Source organism: Cololabis saira, chromosome 12, assembly GCF_033807715.1.
Source record: "Cololabis saira isolate AMF1-May2022 chromosome 12, fColSai1.1, whole genome shotgun sequence".
Classification (NCBI taxonomy): domain Eukaryota; kingdom Metazoa; phylum Chordata; class Actinopteri; order Beloniformes; family Belonidae; genus Cololabis; species Cololabis saira.
In genome coordinates, this window is record NC_084598.1 from 37,514,513 (window position 1) to 37,535,833 (window position 21,321).

The window sequence follows — 21,321 nt, forward strand, 5'->3', positions numbered from 1 at the left end:
GATCTCTGTTCATTTTAAGTTATACTTGCTTTCTCTTTTTTCAAATCTTTTCTAAATGTTGATTGGTAAAGTTTTTTTTATGAGCTTTAAACAAAATTTGCAGAATACTATAGTCTACTATATCGTTTTCTACTGATTATTCTTATGGCTCTTTTTTGCCAAATGAAAATTGACTGAATATACAGGACTGTCTCAGAAAATTAGAATATTGTGATAAAGTTCTTTATTTTCTCTAATGCAATTAAAAAAACTAAAATGTCATACATTCTGGATTCATTACAAATCAACTGAAATATTGCAAGCCTTTTATTATTTTAATATTGCTGATTATGGCTTACAGTTTAAGATTAAGATTCCCAGAATATTCTAATTTTTTGAGATAGGATATTTGAGTTTTCTTAAGCTGTAAGCCATGATCAGCAATATTAAAATAATAAAAGGCCTACAATATTTCAGTTGATTTGTAATGAATCCAGAATGTATGACATTTTTGCATTACAGAAAATAAAGGACTTTATCACAATATTCTAATTTTCTGAGACAGTCCTGTATGTTTTACAGGCATTTCCCCAAACTTCACCAATCACCATTTTATTTTTTTTTACAAGTTAGCTTGTGTCCTGTTGTAAATGGGTTTCTGTGCAGCACTGTATTGGTCCCGTCTCTCTCCACAGTTGCCATGGTGATCAAAACCCAGACTCCAGTAGTGAACGCCCGCCTGAGGTCGGAGCAAAAGCTCCACTGCCAGTTTGCCGTTGATCACCGCGGGCCGAACGTGACGCTGGAGTGGCACCGGCAGCACCGCGGAGAGAGGTCCAGGCTCTTCAGCCACGTCAGCCGCTCAGGGCAGACCCACGGCTCCGGTGTGGCGCTGAAAGGCCTGGCGGGAGGAGACGCCTCGTACACGCTGCCTTTCACCAAGATGATCAGCGAAGGAACCTACATTTGCTCCGTGTCTGTCGTTCCACTGTTTGCCAGTCTGGACGTCAATCTGCACATTGAAGGTGGGAGAAAAGTCACAGGTCACAGATAGGGATGGGCGGTATGGACTAAAAAATGTATCACGATAATTTCTGGCATTTATCCCGATAACGATAAAAATGACGATAAAAAAAATACCAATTCAACTCCAACTTTGTAACTATAAATCTATCACCACATTTCAGAAACATTTCTTTCTTTCTTTCAGGCTCATATCTTTCTTTCTTTCTTTCTTTCTTTCTTTCTTTCTTTCTTTCTTTCTTTCTTTCTTTCTTTCTTTCTTTCTTTCTTTCTTTCTTTCTTTCTTTCTTTCTTTCTTTCTTTCTTTCTTTCTTTCTTTCTTTTTTTCTTTCTGGCTGATATCTTTCTTTCTTTCTTTCTTTCTGGCTGATATCTTTCTTTCTTTTAGGCTCATATCTATCTATCTTTCTTTATTTCTTTCAGGCTCATATCTTCCTTCCTTCCTTCCTTTTTATTTTTATCATTTTTACCGCAAGATGACAAATTCTTATCGTGGCGAATTGTTTTGACGGTATATCGTGAACGGTAAAATATCGCCCATTCCTAGTCACAGACTAAGCAATGATCTGAATGATCTTATTAATATTTAAAGCTCTGATTTCAATTTCAATTCAGTTTTATTTATAAAGCAACACAAGTTGTCTCTAGGATCTTTCAGGGCCAGAACATGACCCCCGATCAATTATTACATAAACAATGGCAGGTAAAAACTCCCCTTTAGGAGAGAAGAAGCCTTGAGCAGGACATGATTAACAGTCACAGAGTGATGATTATTAATTACATATAAATATATAATAAGTTATCTGTTGGATTTTATTACCTTTACCAGTAGATGCAGATTAAATAGCTGTCACAGACAAAATATTCCCCAAATAAAAATGCCATAATAACATTTAGGACAATCATTTGACAGAAATTCAAAACATTATTTATGTTTTCATTGTCTTGAAATTAGAAGTTTATGTGCTTCGTTTTGTCAATGGCCCAAAAATGTCAAAACAATAACTGATTAAAGTGATTTTTAAGCTCTTTACAAGTTATCACATGATAAGGTCAGAAATAATAGTGTACAATTGCTTTGTCACTGTATTACTGTCTACTGCCCTTATTTTTAACAGCTTGTGCTTTTTATCATTTTACTTCTTTTCTTATCATATTATTCTTAATTTTTTAAAATACCGTAACTCATTTGTTATTTACTGTCTAATTATGTCTTGCCGCTTTTAATGTCAATGTAAAGCACTTTGAATTACCTTGTGTTGAATTGTGCTATATAAATATATTTGCCTTGCCTTGCCTATTAAAGTAGATTTTTCAGGTGTCCTGTGTTACAGGTGAGGATTTAAAACATTTATTTTTTTTAGATCACCAAGTAAACGTATTTCTTTCTTACATTATGAGGATAATTAGTATTTACTTTACTGTTTTAATACTGTTACACACTATATTGTGTAACAGGAATATAAGATTGTGCTTTTAATAGCAAAGTAAAACAGCAAGCCTGTAGGTAAACTGTTTCTTTTCATCCTTTACTACTCATAGATTGAAAATTAAAATCAGAACGCTTTGCTGTTATTACACCAGCAAAGAAGGAAATACACACATGCACAAATAATTATGAATTTTTTAATCAACAGTAATAATTGTCGTGCCTCGTGTCCTCAGAGCCGCCCCGGGTTTCTCTCAACGTGGGTCCCACTCTGGTGATGGAGGAGGGGAAGGAGCAGAAGATCATGTGTGAGGCAGAGAGCTACTATCCTCTGGATGTGGACATTACGTGGTATGAGCAGGACCCGCGAGCGTCGCGTCAGCGGGTCGGTGCGCCGCTTCCCGTGATGCTGGAGAATATCCTGATGTCCAGCCACAAACACAACACGGACAGCACCTTCTCCGTGGCGGCTTTCTTTTACCTGCAGGCGTCTCTGAAGTCTTCGGGGAGGCAGTTTACGTGCAGCGTCACCCATCAGTCCTTGAGAGTGCCCATCAGGCAGAGCTTCATCCTGGAGGTCGAAGGTAAGGAGAGGTCGCGGTATCTCAGTTCTTGCTGTACTGTGAGTTACCACCTGGTGGCAGCAGATTGTCACATCTCTTTATCTGCTTTCTCCACGGAAGAGCCATCCAGTTGGATGCTGAACCTCGCTCTTGTCTTCTTGGTGTTCATACTGTTGGCAATTCTGGCTGTGATGCTGCCTCGCCTGAACTCAGGTTAGTGAGGGATAACATAATAACCCCGTAACGTCTATATAGAAGCTAATATGAAATAATTTCAAGACTAACTATTACTGTGACATTTGACGTTTTGATGGTCAAAAGAGTAACTGTACTTTATTTTCTCTACAGCAAGAAGACAGGTACGGGTAAAAAGATATGAAAACCTTATTTTATGTCTTACAACCGATATTGTTGTATGTTGATGTCTCACTGACGTGTTTGTACCTGCATGTGTGTTTCTGCAGAAGAAATTCTACTGAGAGAACTTGCCGCCATGACAAGAACCAGAAGTACCAGTGAAGACAAACTATGTCTCAGATTTGCGTCGTAAACTTTTGGCGAAGACGGTTGATGAAGCAGGTTCTAAAATACTTTTGTTTACGTTTGTGTGCAGTGAATTTCTGTAGATAATCAGGAAAGCCTGGAGGTGACTTTCGATGATGTGAATGTACTGTTATTGATCAGGTAGAATAGATTGTTTGGTGAAAGAGGCTTTGAGTGGACTGACATTTACCTGGTAAATGTTGGGGCGTCCAAACTTTTGAAATGACGGGGGCCCGTCCCTCATAATGGCTGCAATGACTAATCAAATATATCCATCCCGTGACAAGTGGAGGGGAGACAGGATGGAGAGTTGGGGTTTTCTTGCAGAGAAAATAAAGTGGCTTAATTTTCTTCATTTCTACATACATTGGGACTATAGTGACACTAGGGCTGCAAATAACGACTATTCTGTCAATTCGTCAACTACTACTGAAATGCTTAGTCGACTAATCGGATTATGACCCAAAATTATTAAATGGCTCTTATTTTTATTTAGATTTTGCATGAGATTGTTTGAATGATGCACTAATTATAAATTAATTAATTTCATTCAAAAATACATCTTTGAATGATCTTTACTGCCAGACTGTGATGTTGCATCTGTCGCTGCCATATTGTTTACCGTGCGTTGTACTCTACAGCGCATGTGCAATTCTCAGCATAGATAGAAAGGGAGGGACATGCCTCACTCTGTTAATTTTTTTTGCCGACAATAGTCGTCTAAGACAGTGGTCCTCAACCTTTTTTCAGTGATGTACCCCCTGTGAAATATTTTTTCAGCCAAGTACCCCCTAACCAGCGCAAAGGACTTTTGGTTGTAAAAAAAAGAGCTAAAACAGAGCACTGTGCCATCAGTCAGTAACTGATTTATTAAACATAAAAATATTGCTGCTATGCTTCAACCACGACTCCATCGTTGGTCCAAGTGATTGACAGGTGAAGCCAGGTGGCATTTGACAGGTTAGGTGGAACCATCCTGGTGTGGGGGATACTCTGCGGTTTTAGGAGAATAAGTTGAATAGCCTACTCCTGGAGATAAAATTCATTTTATGAATTTAGACTTATATTTTCCTCAATTATTTATGAATTATTTTTAAAGGATTTTGCATGGATGCTACTTTTTAAATATATGTATATTTTAAAATCTCACGTACCCCCTGTAGTGCCTTCACGTACCCCCAGGGGTACGCGTACCCCCATTTGAGAACCACTGGTCTAAGACAATTTTATCATCTATTTTGGTGGACAACGCCGACCAATCGTTGCACCCCTAACTCAACAAAGTAATTCATTTTATGAAACTAGAAATTTTCACCATTTATTTGTATTTTATGTGTGATCAGACTTGGGAATTCACTGTTTATTTTTTCTTTTATTCATATAGTTTTTTTTAAAGGGTGTCACTTTGTGCTTTTGCTGCTTGTCTCAAATTCTGTTTTGATCCAGTTCCTCTTCATATTTTTCTGACATTAAAGAAAACAAAAAAAAGCTCAAATGCTGAAGGAGAAATGTGAGCTTTAAACCGTATTTGAAGCATTGTTATCGCAGGCCTGTTTTTTTTCCTTGAATTCAACTTTTATATTTTCATCAATCCTGTGTTCACTTCTTTATGTAAACTTCTTATGTTCACTGTCAACAAATCAAAATCACGTTACAGATCAGAGTTTCTGGTTCTGTCTCCCATTTGTCCAAAAAAAATGCCCAAGAAAAATAATTGTTTCCAATGTAAACATTTATTTAAAATATAAAAAGTGTTCAAATGAAGAATAAAGAAGTGTGTCTTAAAATTGGTTTTAGTAGGTCGACACTTTGGTCAACAGAGGTTGTTTTAAATGTGTTGTATAAATAAACAAGACTTGATTTATTTTTTCATTTGAGTCCTGTATTGATTATGTCTACGTCACATGGTTATAAAGCGATTCAAAACAACAAAAAAAGGAAAATCAAATACGAACCTTTTTCCTCGTATAAGTATATTTAAATAATATAAGAGTCCCCAAATATAATACAATGCATGTATTTTATTTGACACATGGATCTTTATTACAGTACTAACTGTAATGACAGTTTTTCCTATTTCCAAAAGTTTTCCACCTACAAGCTTTTGTCATTACTTCACAGGTGCAAGGCTTAAAGTTAAAAAAGAAATCCTGAGCCTGAACTTTTTTCCGGGAGTGGGGGCACATGCGCTCGGCAATTTGGCAAGCAACAAAAATGACATCATTTGAATATTATTTTCCTTTTCACTATGGATGCTTTTGATATCAAGTTTCGCTAGTTGTCATTGTGTTTGACAGGGTAGAAGATGAACTACAATCTAAAATATGAATATTTTTAATTAAAGGTCATAATGTCATAAGGGAAGGTGAAACTCAGGCAGACTAATTAATTGGTGGAATTATTGATTAGCAACCTTCCTGGTCTAAATTCTTTAGAAAACATAGTTTTGAACTATGATGGTACAGCTGGACTAATCTCAAAATTCTATCAGAATATTATAGCTGCATCAAAAGAATCCTCAGTGGATAAAAGATTAGCATGGTGTTCAGACCTTATTGAAGGAATCACTGTAGAAGAATGGTAGGATATATGTCACCGGTGCCAAGTACAAACAATAAACAAGGTTCAAACTCCTACAATATAAATGCGTGATGATAACATATATTACACCAGAGTTACTACACCGCATTTACCGTAATACATCAGAAACTTGTGTCAAGTGTGGTATACAGAAAGGTAGCTTGTTTCACTGCCTCTGGGAACGTACCCTCATTCAAACATTTTGGAAAGAGATTATCACAATTATATCTCTGTTCATCAAGAAGCAACTTCCTCTTTGTCACAAGCTTTGTATTTTTGATTGCTTCCCTGCAAGCTGTACTTTGAACGCTAGCAGGAAGAAGATGGTGGTATTTTGTCTTCTAGAAGCTACACATAAAATTGCACTGTCATGGAAATCTGTTCACAGACCAAGTAGGCAGAGTTGTGTTGAGGGATTACTGCAATGCCTTGCTTTAGAGAAACTTACATATGTTGTTAAAGGGAAATATAACACATTTCAGAAGATTTAGGACTCTTTTATGCAATTTCTGGAGTCTACAGTTATATTAAATATTTTTTAGGGCCCGAGCACCTTCAGTGCGAAGGCCCTATTGTATCTGTAGGAATTTTTTTTCTTTTTCTTTTTCTTCTGACGAAAGGATGGCCTTTTTGCCCCCCTAAACGTTCCCAAAAAGTCACCAAATTTTGCATGCAAGCCAGGTCTGGCGAAAAATTTGATATTTAATGGTTTACATTAATGGGCGTGGCAAAATGGCTCAACAGCGCCCCCCGGAAAACTTTGTGACTCAAGCCCCACGATACGGTTTGACGTACATGCACGAAAATCGCTACACACCTGTATCAGTACACAACTTGAAGAAAAGTCTCTTGGCGACATGGCCGAAACCGAACAGGAAGTCAGCCATTTGGAATTAATCGTGTCACTTTGGCACAATTGATGCCATTCCTTCGGCAGTTAATACGGCCCGAACCGTAACGTGCCCCCAAGTGTGTTATACATCAAAATGTGCGTCTCCATCCTGCGACAACACGCATTACTTTTCTCTTTCAAAAGCGTTACCGTGGCGACGCTAGACGCCAAAAAGCGCGCCCACCCTTCATCTGGTTGGTTCAGACCGAAAAAACTTTGCGCCTCAAGCCCCAGAATACGGTGTGACGTACATGAACGAAAATCGGTACACACCTGTATCATGTCGCAACTTAAAGAAAAGTCTCTTGGCACCGTGGCCGAAACCAAACAGGAAGTCGGCCATTTTAAACATTCTGAATAAATCGCGTAATTTTGGAGCAATATGAGCCATTCCTTCGAGAATTAATACGGCCCGAACCGTAACGTGCACCCAGATGTGTTATACATCAAAATGTGCGTCTCTATCCTGCGACTACGCGCATTACTTTTTTCTTTCAAAAGTGTTAATGTGGCGACGCTAGACGGCAAAAAGCGCGCCCCCCTTCATCTGATTGGTCCATATTTGATAGTTCCCCAAAAGTCACCAAATTTTGCATGCAAGGCAGGCCTGGCGAAAAATTTGATATTTTATGGTTTACATTAATGGGCGTGGCCTAACGGCTCAACAGCGCCCCCCAGAAAACTTTGTGCCTCAAGCCCCACAATACGGTTTGACGTATATGCACGAAAATCGGTACACACCTGTATCATGGGACAACTTAAAGAAAAGTCTCTTGGAGCCATGGCCCAAACCCAACAGGAAGTCAGCCATTTTTAATTTATTGTGTAATTTTGGCGCAATTTATGCCATTCCTTCGGCAATTAATACGGCCCGAACCGTAACGTGCACCCAGGTGTGTTATACATCAAAATGTGCGTCTCTATCCTGCGACTACGCGCATTACTTTTCTCTTTCAAAAGTGTTACCGTGGCGACGCTAGATGCCAAAAAGCGTGCGTCCCCTTCATCTGATTGGTCCATATTTGATAGTTCTCCAAAAGTCACCAAATTTTGCATGCAAGCCAGGCCTGGCGATAAATTTGATATTTTATGGTTTGCATTAATGGGCGTGGCCTAACGGCTCAACAGCGCCCCCTAGAAAACTTTTCTCTGCCATAACTTTTGAATGGTTTGACATGGAGAGTCGTGGGTTGTGTCATGGGACTTGGTATTGAGTCCTTGACCATAATTGGTGAAAATTAGCCCCGCCCCTTCTTCTGATTGGTTGTCCCTATTTCCTGCTATAACATTTAAATGTTTTGACATAGAGAGTCGTGGGTGGTGTCATGGGACTCTGTAATGAGTCCTTGACCTTCATTGGCCTGAATTAACCCCCCCCCCCCTTCTTCTGATTTGTTGTCCCTTTTTTCTGCTATATCTTTTGAATGGTTTGACATAGGAAGTCTTGGGTGGTGTCATTTCTGTTATGCTTATGGGGGCGGTGGCCGTGAGTGCGAGGGCCCGTTCATCGCTGCTTGCAGCTTTAATTATTCTTATTTTTATATATGCAACTTCTTGTTTATTTCTAATAAGGTCACTGATCACATTTTGGATCATGGGAGCGTTCTCTAAGTACACAATGTGTTTCCAGCTGTGTATGTACATGTTGGTCACTCATTAGCGTTATCCTTCTCTTTTCCTTAAACGCCATGATGAGAATCAGTCTGTTACCACGACAGTAAAATAGACCACTTAAATCTCTACATTTCTTCAAGTGCTTATTTGTACATATTAATGTGCCATGTTCTGTTTTGTACTGTTTTGTGTCTTTGTACTGCAATTGAAAAAGTCAATAAAAATATTTGCCAAAAAAAATAAATTGTGGGGGCCCCAGTCGAGGTGGAGGGGGCCTCGCTGGCGGTGGCTTTCCTCCCGCCCTCTTCTCCCCTCTGTGGGGTTGCTGGTGGTCTGGGTTCCGGGTTCTTCCTCGTTGGCCTCTGGTCTCGCGGTTGCTCCCTCCCCCTCCCCCACTATAGATACACTTCAGGTGGAGCTTTGATAAGACTATACCACACACACACACACACACACACACACACACACACACACACACACGAGCGCACTCTTCTCGAAAGTCACGTGATTTCCTGTACCTGTAGAGAGGAGGAGCATCTCTGAGTCTAACTCATAAAAGTATTCAGAGTTCAGAGTCCATGTTGACGTGGACGGAGCAGCAGAGGAGACCAGGTTAGTGTTTGTTCATTCTTCTTTTGCTGTTTAAATGTCATTTCTGTGGTTCTGGTTGGAGGTGTGAAGTGAGATCTGAGGTTTGGGTTCAGATGGAAACACATAACAGAAGTATAGAAGGTCATCATAAGGTCAGCTGGACAGATGTGTGTGATGACCTTCCTGTCTTTGAACATTTCCTGTCTTCCTGGTTTTTGTTTTATCTACATTTTAACATGTCGGTAAACTGTATTTAGTCTCACAAAGTTGGATTCAATGTACATGCTTCCCAGAGGTGTTACTTTGGGTATTCTGTGAGTTAAAAAGACTTCCACCTTGTTTCCAGGGTTTTTCTGCTGCGTCACGTTGTCTCCACAGACAGATGCGTAAGGTTTATAGAGGTTCTCCAAGCTGGAAATTACTGTTTGATCAGATTTGATTGAATTTGTTCCCAAAACTTTGCTGCATTATTTTGAACATGCAGTTAAATGGAATGTGGTGATTTCAGAACAGTTCATACTGAAAAACGGAATATTGTTCAAAGACTGTTTCTATTGAAAACTGTTGTTTTATGGAAGTTTGAACGATGTTAGTTTGAAGCTCCAACGTTGAAACAATTCAATTCCATTCAATTTTATTTATATATAGCGTCTATTACAACAGAAGTTGTACCTAGGCGCTTTCCAGAGACCCAGAACATGATGAACGATGTTTCCAGATGTGTTTGATTTGCCTTCAGCAGAGAATTTAAGAGTTTATCTTTAAGGTTTTACATAAAGCAGTCCCATATCAACCACCACAACATGATTATCAATAAAATCACATCTTAGATAAATCAATAAATCCTGTCTTTCAGGTGTAATGAGCTGGATAGATGCCCGCAGACAGACCCCCATGACCCTGTACAGGATTAAACAGCTATAGAAATTGGATGGATGGAATAAATCCATCAGAATACATGATATTACAAATACCCTGATATTAACAGCTATTAAATTAGTTTTGATGTAGACGAGAAATTAGTACTTCAAATAAAACAGAAGAACAATTTACAATCAAATCTTTGTGAAATAATCAGTAAATGAGGTTGTTTTAAGAGCAGGAACATTTCTGCTAGCTTCCAGTCTCCTAACATACCAGCATGACTGTAGCTCACCATGACACATGTTCGTTCACTCATTTTTATGCTCATATCTTTGAATTCTGTCTGGGATGTTTAACAAGTATTCTGGCTCTGATCACATGACACACTCACAGGTTGGTCAACGTTTCCTCCCAACACCCTACATCACACATCTACTATTACACTGAGGTTTAAAGCTTTGTTACGAATAAAATACAGTTAAAAGTGACAGAAACACCTTAGCTGGATGATCAGTAGACAAACAATGAGTTTAAGAACATTCATGGTCCAAATGGAACATCATAAAGGTTAACAACAGCAGCAGATGTTCTTCCAGGTGAACCGGATGATGGACTGGAAGATAAAGGTGAACTTCTATCGGTGGGTTCCCACCTGCCATCGACTACGACTTCCATCATTGATAAAGTAACAACCAGGAACTAATCTTCTCCCCGCAGGTCCAGATATGTCGTTACAACCAAACAACTTAACAACCGTGTTTGTGAACCTTCGTCAGGCTTTCCACCCGTCCCTTGAAATACGGAATTGTTCCGTAATTGGGAATTAAAAGTTGCGTTGCGTATTGAACCAATACAGACACATATTATGCTCTTATTTATTTATGTCATAATATACAGGTGAAGGTCGGAACATTTGAATATATTGCAAAACTTCATTCGTAGTAAATTCAACTTAAGGTGAAACAAATATATTATTTCCCACTACATGCAAAGTGAGATATTTCAAGCCTTTATTTGTTATAATTTTGGTGATTATGTCTCAGTTTATGAAAACCCAAAATAAAAAATTTCAAAAAATTAGAATATATTATGAAATCAATAAACAATTCAATCATCAAAATTATAACAAATAAAGGCTTAACATTTCTTGCTTTGCCTGTAATGAGACTATGTAATATACATGTATTAGTTTCACCTTTTAAGTTGAATTATTGACTTTTACGCCATATTCTTCACCTGTAGGCTATATTCTACATCTTGGCTGATACGTAGCATAGGAGGCTATTTCAGTTACCAGTGTGGTTGGCTGTCTGTACAGTCCTGCAAGTTCAATGCTATTAAAGCACTTTAAACTTTAAATCAAAGCTTTTTGTTTTTCATATAAAATAAATACATTTCTATGCTTTTTAGAAGTTTTGGGGATGTCCCTTTTTTTTGGCGCCTGTGCTGCTGAAATCGGGGTGTTCCTTATTTCTATTTCTGAAAGGTGGAAACCCTAAGTCTACCGCTAGCTTCTCCTTTCATCAAGGCAGGGGAGAGTATCAGGCCAGAATAGATGAATGTCACCGAGCAGTGACTAAGTTTGTGGTGTTGAACATGTTACTGAATATTCTTGTGTAATTGCCACAGAATAATTTGTTGTATTTAGTTAATTTCTACAGAATAATATTGATTTTATTATTATTATTTTATATTAAAAATAATTTTGTGGGGACCCCCTGGCACCATCGAGGAGCCCAAGGCTGGGGACGTCTTAAGACCTCACTTGTATTTTTTTGTTCAAAGATATAAAACAAAGTTGATGCTAATCCACCTGTTTGTTCTCCTTTTTTTCAAATGAGAATCGATAAGAGAATCGATAAAGAATCGAATCGTTAAACAGAATCGAAAATGGAATCGGAATCGATAAAATCTTATCAATTCCCATCCCTACATGCCTGGGTCCAACTATGTTAGTGGTGAACATCGTCGTCATCAACGGTGGTTTTGGGAAACGCACCGCTGATCTCAGACTGACCTTCATGACTGGATCCAGAATAAACTGATGTTTTTGTGTAGAAAAACTGAACACGACAAGGTAACGTTCAGGCTTGTGCTCTTTAGTGTGAATCAGAGAAGAAGTGGTTTCTTGGATAACTTCATCAATCGTTCTTTGACTTTTTAATGAAACAGGACATATCTTCTCCAGGCGAATACTCGGCTTCACAGATTGACATCAAATTAGAGGCGACTCAGTTTCAATTCTCTCTTATCGTCAGTATCAGTAAAACCTCTTTTTTCCACCTCAGGAGTTTTGACAAAGTCAGTCATGTAAAGTGGGTGAAAGAATGTAAAATCTAATAAAGTTCTAATAAGGTTTCTGTCTACAGATTCAAAGATGGTCGGTGTTTCTGGTTCATGTCTCTGAATGACTGAAGTCCAGAAGATGGATGATTGTGTGGAGAAAGGGGAGGAGAGACCAGAGTCTCCAGGATCCATCTGTCTCTCAATGAAGAGTGACCGGTCCATATATGAACCTCCATACTTCAGTAATGAACCTGGACCTTCAGACACAAAGTAAGACAACTGTTGTTAACTGATTTTATGACTCTATGACTGAGGTTTATTTGATGTTTTAGTTTCTTCAAACATCACTTTCTCCGTCTTGTTCCTGTTTTTCAACAACTGTGTCTTCTGTGTTCCTCAACCGCGTGGTCCTGCTGGTTCAGAGATCAGAGTTTGGTTCAGGATGAAACCACCTCTCCAGATTGGTCCAGGAGAGTCTGCAGCAGTTTTAGGACATTAGTAATTGTTAGTGACATTAGAAATTACTGAAACAGGGAATTCAGGACGTTGGGATGTGAGCAGTGGGACCGGACGGTAGTCTTCCACCGGGGCAGGGTTGAGCGTTGGTTTATCAGCAGTGGGGTGACCCGAGCTTGCTTGAAGGCAGAAGGGAAGACACAAGATTGAAGAGTCATTTGTATCAGTCATTTGTATGAGGCTGTGCTGAAGCAGGGAAACATCTAAAACATGCAGGACTCTCGGGACCAGGGTTGGAGACCCCTGGTGTAGATCGTCTTCAGTGGTCAACATCAATATTATGAGTGACTGATGTGAATTTGTGTTTGCAGAGGTCGGTACTGCAGTCAGAGACCAGAGTCTCCAGGATCCAGCTGTCTCTCTATGAAGAGTGACTGGTCCATGGAACGACCTCCAGGATTCAGTAAAGAACCTGGACCCTCAGACACAAAGTAAGACAACTGTTGTTAACTGATTTTATGACTCATCATGAATTTATATTTTCTCTGTGTGTGTGTGTGTGTGTGTGTGTGTGTGTGTGTGTGTGTGTGTGTGTGTGTGTGTGTGTGTGTGTGTGTGTAGGAATATATGTATATAAGAATATCAGTTATATACTAAAATTGAATTATTATATGTTAAACATGTAATAATTCAAATTATTTTTTACGTTATTAATATATATATCTATATATTATCAATTTACAATTGTATTCATTATTCAGAGGCAGAAAACCCCTCCCTTTGTAGGGTTATTTCCCACTTCCTCCTTCTCTCTCTCTGGTTTTTAGGAAACCTTAAAAATGTGTGAAATGTATCCAGATATAAGAATTATGGTCAGCATTTTTAGTCCTGATTTCAGTTTACTTTAAGTAGGACACACCTAGAATATAGACTATAATATAATAGAATAGTCATTTATTGTCAGTACACCTTGTAGATTGGATCCCTACAAACAAACTGTAAGTGTTAGTTTTGTAATTGTATAAAAAAGTCTGTAAAAATGCCTGCTTGTACAAGAATCTCCATCTGTCAACTCCCACGTTATTATTGTGTAAAATCTAACTTCAAAAAGTTGCACAAACTACTGTCAATAAAGACAAAAGGAGGAGATTCATCACCTCTGCTTCTGCAGGACTTGATAAATACTAGAATAGATGGAATAGGCCACCGTTAGAAGCTGAGGCCATGAAGTTTCCTGCTGCTGTGTTTTTGAAGGCAGTTTGACGGATTGTAAAGACTGATTCAGTTTGAAAATAAGGACGACAAAGTAGAAATATAGATTTTCTGACCTATAGTTCAGTTCAGTTATTGTGGATATTAAATGTGAGATGTTTATGAGAGAAGGATGGAACAAAAAACTAAATTGAGAATACTTGACCAATCAGAAGAAAGTCTGTCTATTTCAGGCTGTTTTTGGTGTGATGTGTCTCCTATGGGTTATCGGTTAAGTTCCCGGTTCCTGGTTCCTGCCTTGTTCCTACTTACCTTGTGCAGAAGGAGTCAGTTGTGTGATCATTGACTGATAAGATGTGAAGATCAGGATCTTTGGGTTTTTCAGAGGTCGTTACTTCAGAGGAGTGAATTCTGCAGCCTCCAGTTGTCTGTCTACGAAGAGTGACGTCTCCAAAGATCTACCTGACAACTTCAACAATGAACCTGCTCCAATGAAGTAAGAAAACCATGTCCTCTGGAAGAAAAAAACAACACAACAAATACCTTGAGAAGTTGTTTGTGTTTGATTTTGCTTGTAATCGTGGAAACATCCAATAAACCCTGTGTGGACGCTGGTTCTGCAGACGGAGCTCCTACCAGTCGGCTTCATCGGAAAATCTGGGATATGGAAAAAGATCCAGAGCAAGCTTTCCACAAGGTGAGACCGTCCATCAGTCTGAAGAGTCGTAGTCGTGGCATCAGAGGTGTTTAACCTCTGATGCATCGGTGTACGCCCTGTTTGTTATTTTTGTGTATTTTTGTGTCCAGTTGTTCAAACACAATCATCCTTTGTGGTTCCGGACGTACGCCGGTTTATGGTGTCCTCGGCTCTGAGGCTGAGCAGCTTGTGGATGTCTGCGTCTCTCCAGTTACTCATATTGCAAATATAAATCCTACATGTGACGTCCTGCTGCTGCTGTTACGCTCATCAGCTGTTTCCTTGTTTTATGAAATAATAATGGAACTGCAGGTCTGGATCTGGACCCTAGTGGTCTGTAGAGGACCTGCAGGTCTGGATCTGGACCCTAGTGGTCGGTAGAGGACCTGCAGGTCTGGATCTGGACCCTAGTGGTCTGTAGAGGACCTGCAGGTCTGGATCTGGACCCTAGTGGTCAGTAGAGGACCTGCAGGTCTGGATCTGGACCCTAGTGGTCAGTAGAGGACCTGCAGGTCTGGATCTGGACCCTAGTGGTCAGTAGAGAACCTTCCTGTCCAGCTCAGTTCTCATCATGGTTCAGTGTGTGTAGCATTCTGGACTTCATAACGGAGGTTAAGCAGGTCCAGGTTCCATCATCTTGTACGGGCGCTAAAATCGTACCGTGTGTAGGAGTATTTTTAAAGCGATCCTTTAGCCGCCTTTTCTGCCTCCTCATGGCATCTTTACAACAGCTGCGACGGGCGTAGTGACATCATATAATGAAATTAGCCTACACAGCACAAGGATAGTATTGTTTTGGTGGATGAAAATCAAGGAATTAGCCAGCATTCCGTTTCCAAGGAGATATGTAAAAATCATGAAGCTGGAAAGAAGACTGAATGTTTCCATCTTCCACTCGTCTGACAGCACAGAAGTGCTCTGCTCACAAAAATGACCACAAGGTTAAATACTAATCAGAACTGCCCTGGCCTGGTTTTATGGAGGTTTTTCCTCTGTCTTGGAGCATTTCCAAGCTCCGCCTCCTGGGATGGATTTGAGGGATTAGGAGTTCACCTGAAGTTTCATGTGATTCTGCTCATCGCAGGACGTCCACCTCAGTGTCCCTGTTTCTTCAATTATAAATGTTTCTCCTAAACCGGACCTCTCCTCGTACGATTCAGATCTCGTCTGAAACTTTTCCAGGCGTTCCAACCTCGTTGAGTGGTTTGTTTGTGGGTCGTATTCCTATTCTTCTTACTAATGAGTCGTCTCTCCTGGTGTGGCGTCTACTTTAGTTCATGAAGTCTTCTTCGGTGAGCTGTAGGTGGTGATGCCTTCACTCCTGCCTTTTGGAGGTGGTTGCTGATGTCCCTGACGGTTGTTTTAGGGTTTTACCTGAAAATTCTCACAATGTTCCTCTGATCAACGACCGATGTTTTCCACAGTTCGATATCTGTTACCCAATACAACCGGGGTGACCTTCGTCTTGGGGGGGTTCAGATGGTTGTCCCGGCAGTGACCAGTATTTACGTTTTCCACATTCTTTTTTTTTTTTTACCTCGTCTGCACACATATTAATGGTTGATACCATGCCGGTAAAAACCTAAGGCATATGTGCATTATTACTATATTTAGTATATATACATATATATGCATACATACGCATACACATACAAACCCAGTGTTTTTTTTTGTTTTTTTTTTGGGGGGGGGGGGGGGGGTGTGACATCCGCTGCCAATCCGGGGAGCAGGGACACACGGAAGCACACGTCAAGCACTGGAAATCTGCAACAAAAACCACAAACGAAACACAAAACCGACACGGAGCCGACCAAAACACGAGCAGCAATCGACCCAAATCTCGAGATCCGATCACAGTCTGAGCTAAGCTACCGCTAACTAACCCCAAAAACTACAGAGCAAGCATGCAGGTGGACAAGCCAGTGTATATATCTCTGTGTGCGTGTATGTATATGATTATGTGTGTGTGTGTGCGTGTATGTATATGTATACGTGCGTGTGTATGTACAGTGGGGAGAACAAGTATTTGATACACTGCCGATTTTGCAGGTTTTCCCACTTGAAAAGCATGTAGAAGTCTGTAATTTTTATCATAGGTACTCTTCAACTGTGAGTGACAGAATCTAAAAAAAAAATCCAGAAAAATCACATTGTATGATTTTTAAGTAATTAATTTGCATTTTATTGCATGACATAAGTATTTGATACATCAGAAAAACAGAACTTAATATTTGGTACAGAAACCTTTGTTTGCAATACAGAGATCAGACGTTTCCTGTAGTTCTTGACCAGGTTTGCACACACTGCAGTGCAGTTAATACAGGTAATGAGTGGAGAACAGGAGGGCTTCTTAAAGAAGAACTAACAGGTCTGTGAGAGCCGGAAGTCTTACTGGTTGACAGGTGATCAAATACTTGTCATGCAATAAAATGCAAATTAATTACTTAAAAATCATACAATGTGATTTTCTGGATTTTTTTTTTAGATTCTGTCACTCACAGTTGAAGAGTACCTATGATAAAAATTACAGACTTCTACATGCTTTGCAAGTGGGAAAACCTGCAAAATCGGCAGTGTATCAAATACTTGTTCTCCCCACTGTATGTCTATGTGTGTGTGTGTGCGTGTATGTATATGTATACGTGCTGTATGTACATGTCTGTGTGGCTATGTGTGTGTGTGTGTGTGTGTGTATGTATTTGTGTGTACGCGTGTATATGTCTGTGTGGCTATGTGTGTGTGTGTGTGTGTGTGTATGTATATGTGTAGCTATGGGTATGCATAAAAATCCTATCAAAGCTCCACCTGAAGTGTATCTATAGTGGGGGAGGGGGGGGGGCAACCCCGCCACCCGCGAGACCAGAGGCCGACGAGGAAGAACCCGGAACCCAGGCCACCAGCAACCCCACAGAGGGGAGAAGAGGGCGGGAGGTTTTCGTTTTCCACATTCTTGAACGGTACCTGCAGTCTGCAGGGCAATAAAGCTTATGTGGTCTTGACCCTTCACCGGCATGAGTGGACTGAGCGGTCAAACCGGTTCCTAAACCAGGTTGTTTTAGCTCCTGGAGCCCCCCCATCACTGACTCAGTAGGAGTTTCTATCTCTCTGACCTCCTCTTCATTCTTTTTTTCAGCAGATGCCGGTCTGAGGGAGGTCCTAGATGAACATATGTTCAGTCTGAGGGGCAGATGTGAACATGTGACTGAAGGAATTGATGAAACAGGAAGTAAAACCCCCCTCAACAGGATCTTCACAGAGCTCTTCATCACAGAGGGACTGAGTGAAGAGGTTGATACCCAACATGAGGTGAGGCAGCTGGAGACAGCGCCCCGGATGAAGAGCCTCCATGACGCTCCAATCAGATGCCAAGACATCTTTAAAGCCTTACCTGACCAACATGGAGCCATCAGAGTGGTTCTGACTAACGGCGTCGCTGGCGTTGGGAAAACCTTCTCGGTTCAGAAGTTCTCTCTGGACTGGGCCGAGGGCTCGGAGAACCAAGATGTTACCGTGGTGATTCTGCTCTCGTTCAGGGAGCTGAACCTGATCAGAGATGAGCAGTTCAGTCTTCTCAGGCTGATCCAGGTTTTCCATCCATCGTTACAGAAGCTCACAGCAGAGCAGCTGGCTGCCGGGAAACCGTTGTTCATCTTTGACGGCCTGGATGAAAGCAGACGTTCACTGGACTTCAACAACGGCCCGGTCGTGTCTGATGTCACACAGAGCTCATCGGTCAACGTGCTGCTGACGAACCTCATCCAGGGGAACCTGCTTCCCTCAGCTCTCATCTGGATAACTTCCAGACCTGCAGCAGCCTATCAGATCCCTCAGAAACACGTTGACAGGTTAACAGAAGTACGAGGCTTCACCGACGGCCAGAAGGAGGAATACTTCAGGAGGAGGTTCAGTGAAGAAGAGCGGTCCAGCAGCATCGTCTCCCACATGAAGACATCCAGAACCCTCCACATCATGTGTAAACTCCCGGTCTTCTGCTGGATCACTGCTACAGTTCTGGACCACATGTTGACCACAGAGCAGAGAGGAGAGCTGCCCAAGACCCTGACTGACATGTTCTCCCACTTCCTGGTGGTCCAGACGAAGAGGAAGAAGAACAAGTACCAGGAGGGACATGAGACGCGTCCACAGGAGCTGACGGAGGCTGACAGGGACCTTCTCCTGAAGCTGGGGAGGCTGGCGTTTGAACATCTGGAGAAAGGAAACATCATGTTCTACCAAGAAGACCTGGAGCAGTGTGGTCTTGATGTCACAGAGGCCTCGGTGTTCTCAGGAGTTTGTACCCAGATCTTCAGGAGAGAGTGTGAGATCTTCCAGAAACCCGTCTACTGCTTTGTTCATCTGAGCATCCAGGAGTTCCTGGCTGCAGTCTACATGCTCCACTGTTACTCCACCAGAAACACAGATGTGCTGAAGAACTTCCTGGGAGGAAACTACATATATTCAACTCTGGATGACTTCCTGAAGAGAGTCATGCGTAAATCCCTGGAGAGTAAAAATGGCCACCTGGACCTGTTTGTTCGCTTCCTTCATGGTCTTTCTGTTGAGTCCAACCAGCGACTGTTAGGAGGTCTGCTGAACCAGACGGAGAATGGTCCAAAAACCATCAAAAGAGTCATCAAGATCCTGAAGAAGATGATCACTGACAGCAGCTCTCCTGACAGAATCATCAACATCTTCCAGTGTCTGATGGAGATGAATGACCTCTCAGTTTATCAGCAGATCCAAGAGTTCCTGAAGTCAGAGAACAGATCAGAGAAGAAACTCTCTAAGATCCAGTGTTCCGCTCTGGCCTACATGCTGCAGATGTCAGAGGAGGTTCTGGATGAGTTGGACCTGGACAAGTACAAGGCAACAACACCAGTGGATCGACTGAGACTGATTCCAGCTGCGAGGAACTGCAGAAAAGCTCGGTGAGTCCAGATGAGATCAATAACACCATCAGTTAGTGTAAATTAGCAGTTTAGTTCTTTAAATCTTGTTTTGATCTTCAAATGAAAACTTTGAACCCGATGATTTTGTTTTTTTCTGGGTCACCTCAAGTCACCTCAACCAGAGGTTCATGTTTCAAACACTTGATTTAGTTGATGTTTTTGCTGCTCAGAGATGAATCTATGTAACGGAGAAAGATGAAACATCAGAACCACTGGGGGGTTTTGTGGACACGTGTACTTGGTTAGAGACCTTAATTCTAGTAACTCTGGTTCTGGGATCTCCTGCACCATCCTATAACTCCTGTAGGGGTGGGGGTTACTTTCCACAGACTTTAAGAGGAAAGCAGTTGGACTTGTTTTTGGTTCCTGAAGACTTTTCACCTCTTATCCAAGAGGCCTCGACACAGATACGAAGGCTTGAAATCCCATGATCCTCCATAAACTGCTGGTCGTAGCAGACCGCGACTCTAGATGGAAAATCTCTGAGTGCTGAATTTCACGAGTGCAGCTTCATTAATTATGAATGAAAGTTTGTCTGAGACAGAAGGTGACAGGTGTTTGTGTTGTTGCTGTAGAGGAGAGCAGCATGTAGACGTTTACAGCTTCATACGAGAACTTCTTAATCAATCTCTGATCAATGCTGAAGTCTTATTTAAGAGACCTGAACACAAAATACAAGAAAAACTAGTCCAGGAGTCAGAAAAATACTAAATATAGCTTAAAAGCTTGAAGATCTTTTATCTGGATACTTGATAAAAGTTCAGCTCCACACTTCGTTCAAGGTGTTCAGAGTGAAAAATGTCCAAGAATAATTGAGATCATGTCCTAAATCAGATGTTTTCAGAGGACTCTGAAAGACGTTAACGAAGCCGGTTCCATCCTTCATCTGCAGATCCAGACAAAGTCTGCAGAAGTTATCAGATGTGTTCATTCTGGCTTTAACTCAGACTTTATTAAAACTGACAACATATTTTCTCTCATCACAGATTTGTTGGTTGTGAACTCTCAAAGACTCACTATGAAGTTGTTGCGTCCGCTCTGAAGTCCAACCCCTCCCATCTGACAGAACTGGACCTGAGTCAGAACCAGAAACTGAAGGATTCAGGAGTGAAGGTTCTGTCTGGTGGACTGGAGAGTCCAAACTGTAGACTGGAGACTCTGAGGTCAGTCCACTGGAGATGTTTCCACATTTATCCAGTTATCATCCTCCAAAGATGTGACAAAACTAGTTTAATTCAAAACATATTCATGAAGTATTAAATATCTGATATGAAAAAATTTGTATTTGTTTTAGAAAGGTTCTGTGTCTATAAAAGTCTGAAGATTGTTATATAAGAATATTTTTAGATGTAAAGAGAGAAACCAGTTTAGTATAAAAGAAAGAATAACCTTAAAAAGTTTATTAGACATTAGCCGAGCACATCAGGCCAAAGTGTGTGTAATCTGCCGTTTCCTGAGTCTGAACTTGTTTTAAAACAGCTGCAGGTTTTGTCATGAGTTGATATTACAGAACTCAAATGCAGGAAACCCAAAGTTGACAGATGGCAGGAAAGTCCTTTATTTTAACAAAACATCAAAACCCAGAAAAAGGCCTCTAACAGAAAACAGAGAATCCTGAAGATGATTGGAAGGCGTGCAGACTG

At 40.7% G+C, this 21,321-nt stretch overlaps 1 protein-coding gene across 1 annotated transcript; it reads left to right on the plus strand.

Annotated features, from left to right (window-relative positions):
* Nucleotides 1-639: 639 nt before the first annotated feature.
* LOC133456422 (tapasin-like) lies at nucleotides 640-3,473 on the plus strand. Its single transcript, XM_061734897.1, has 5 exons — nucleotides 640-1,004; nucleotides 2,668-3,015; nucleotides 3,115-3,207; nucleotides 3,343-3,353; nucleotides 3,459-3,473. Exons 1-5 carry the CDS (start codon nucleotides 680-682, stop codon nucleotides 3,471-3,473), a joined length of 792 nt encoding a protein of 263 aa, XP_061590881.1. The 5' UTR covers nucleotides 640-679.
* Nucleotides 3,474-21,321: the final 17,848 nt, after the last annotated feature.

Excerpts from the sequence above, each read along its gene's own strand:
- LOC133456422 (XM_061734897.1), top strand. The coding sequence starts at position 680 with ATGGTGATCAAAACCCAGACTCCAGTAGTGAACGCCCGCCTGAGGTCG. Across the intron at positions 1,005-2,667 it reads CGTCAATCTGCACATTGAAG|AGCCGCCCCGGGTTTCTCTC; the intron begins GTGGGAGAAAAG and ends TCGTGTCCTCAG. Across the intron at positions 3,016-3,114 it reads CTTCATCCTGGAGGTCGAAG|AGCCATCCAGTTGGATGCTG; the intron begins GTAAGGAGAGGT and ends TCTCCACGGAAG.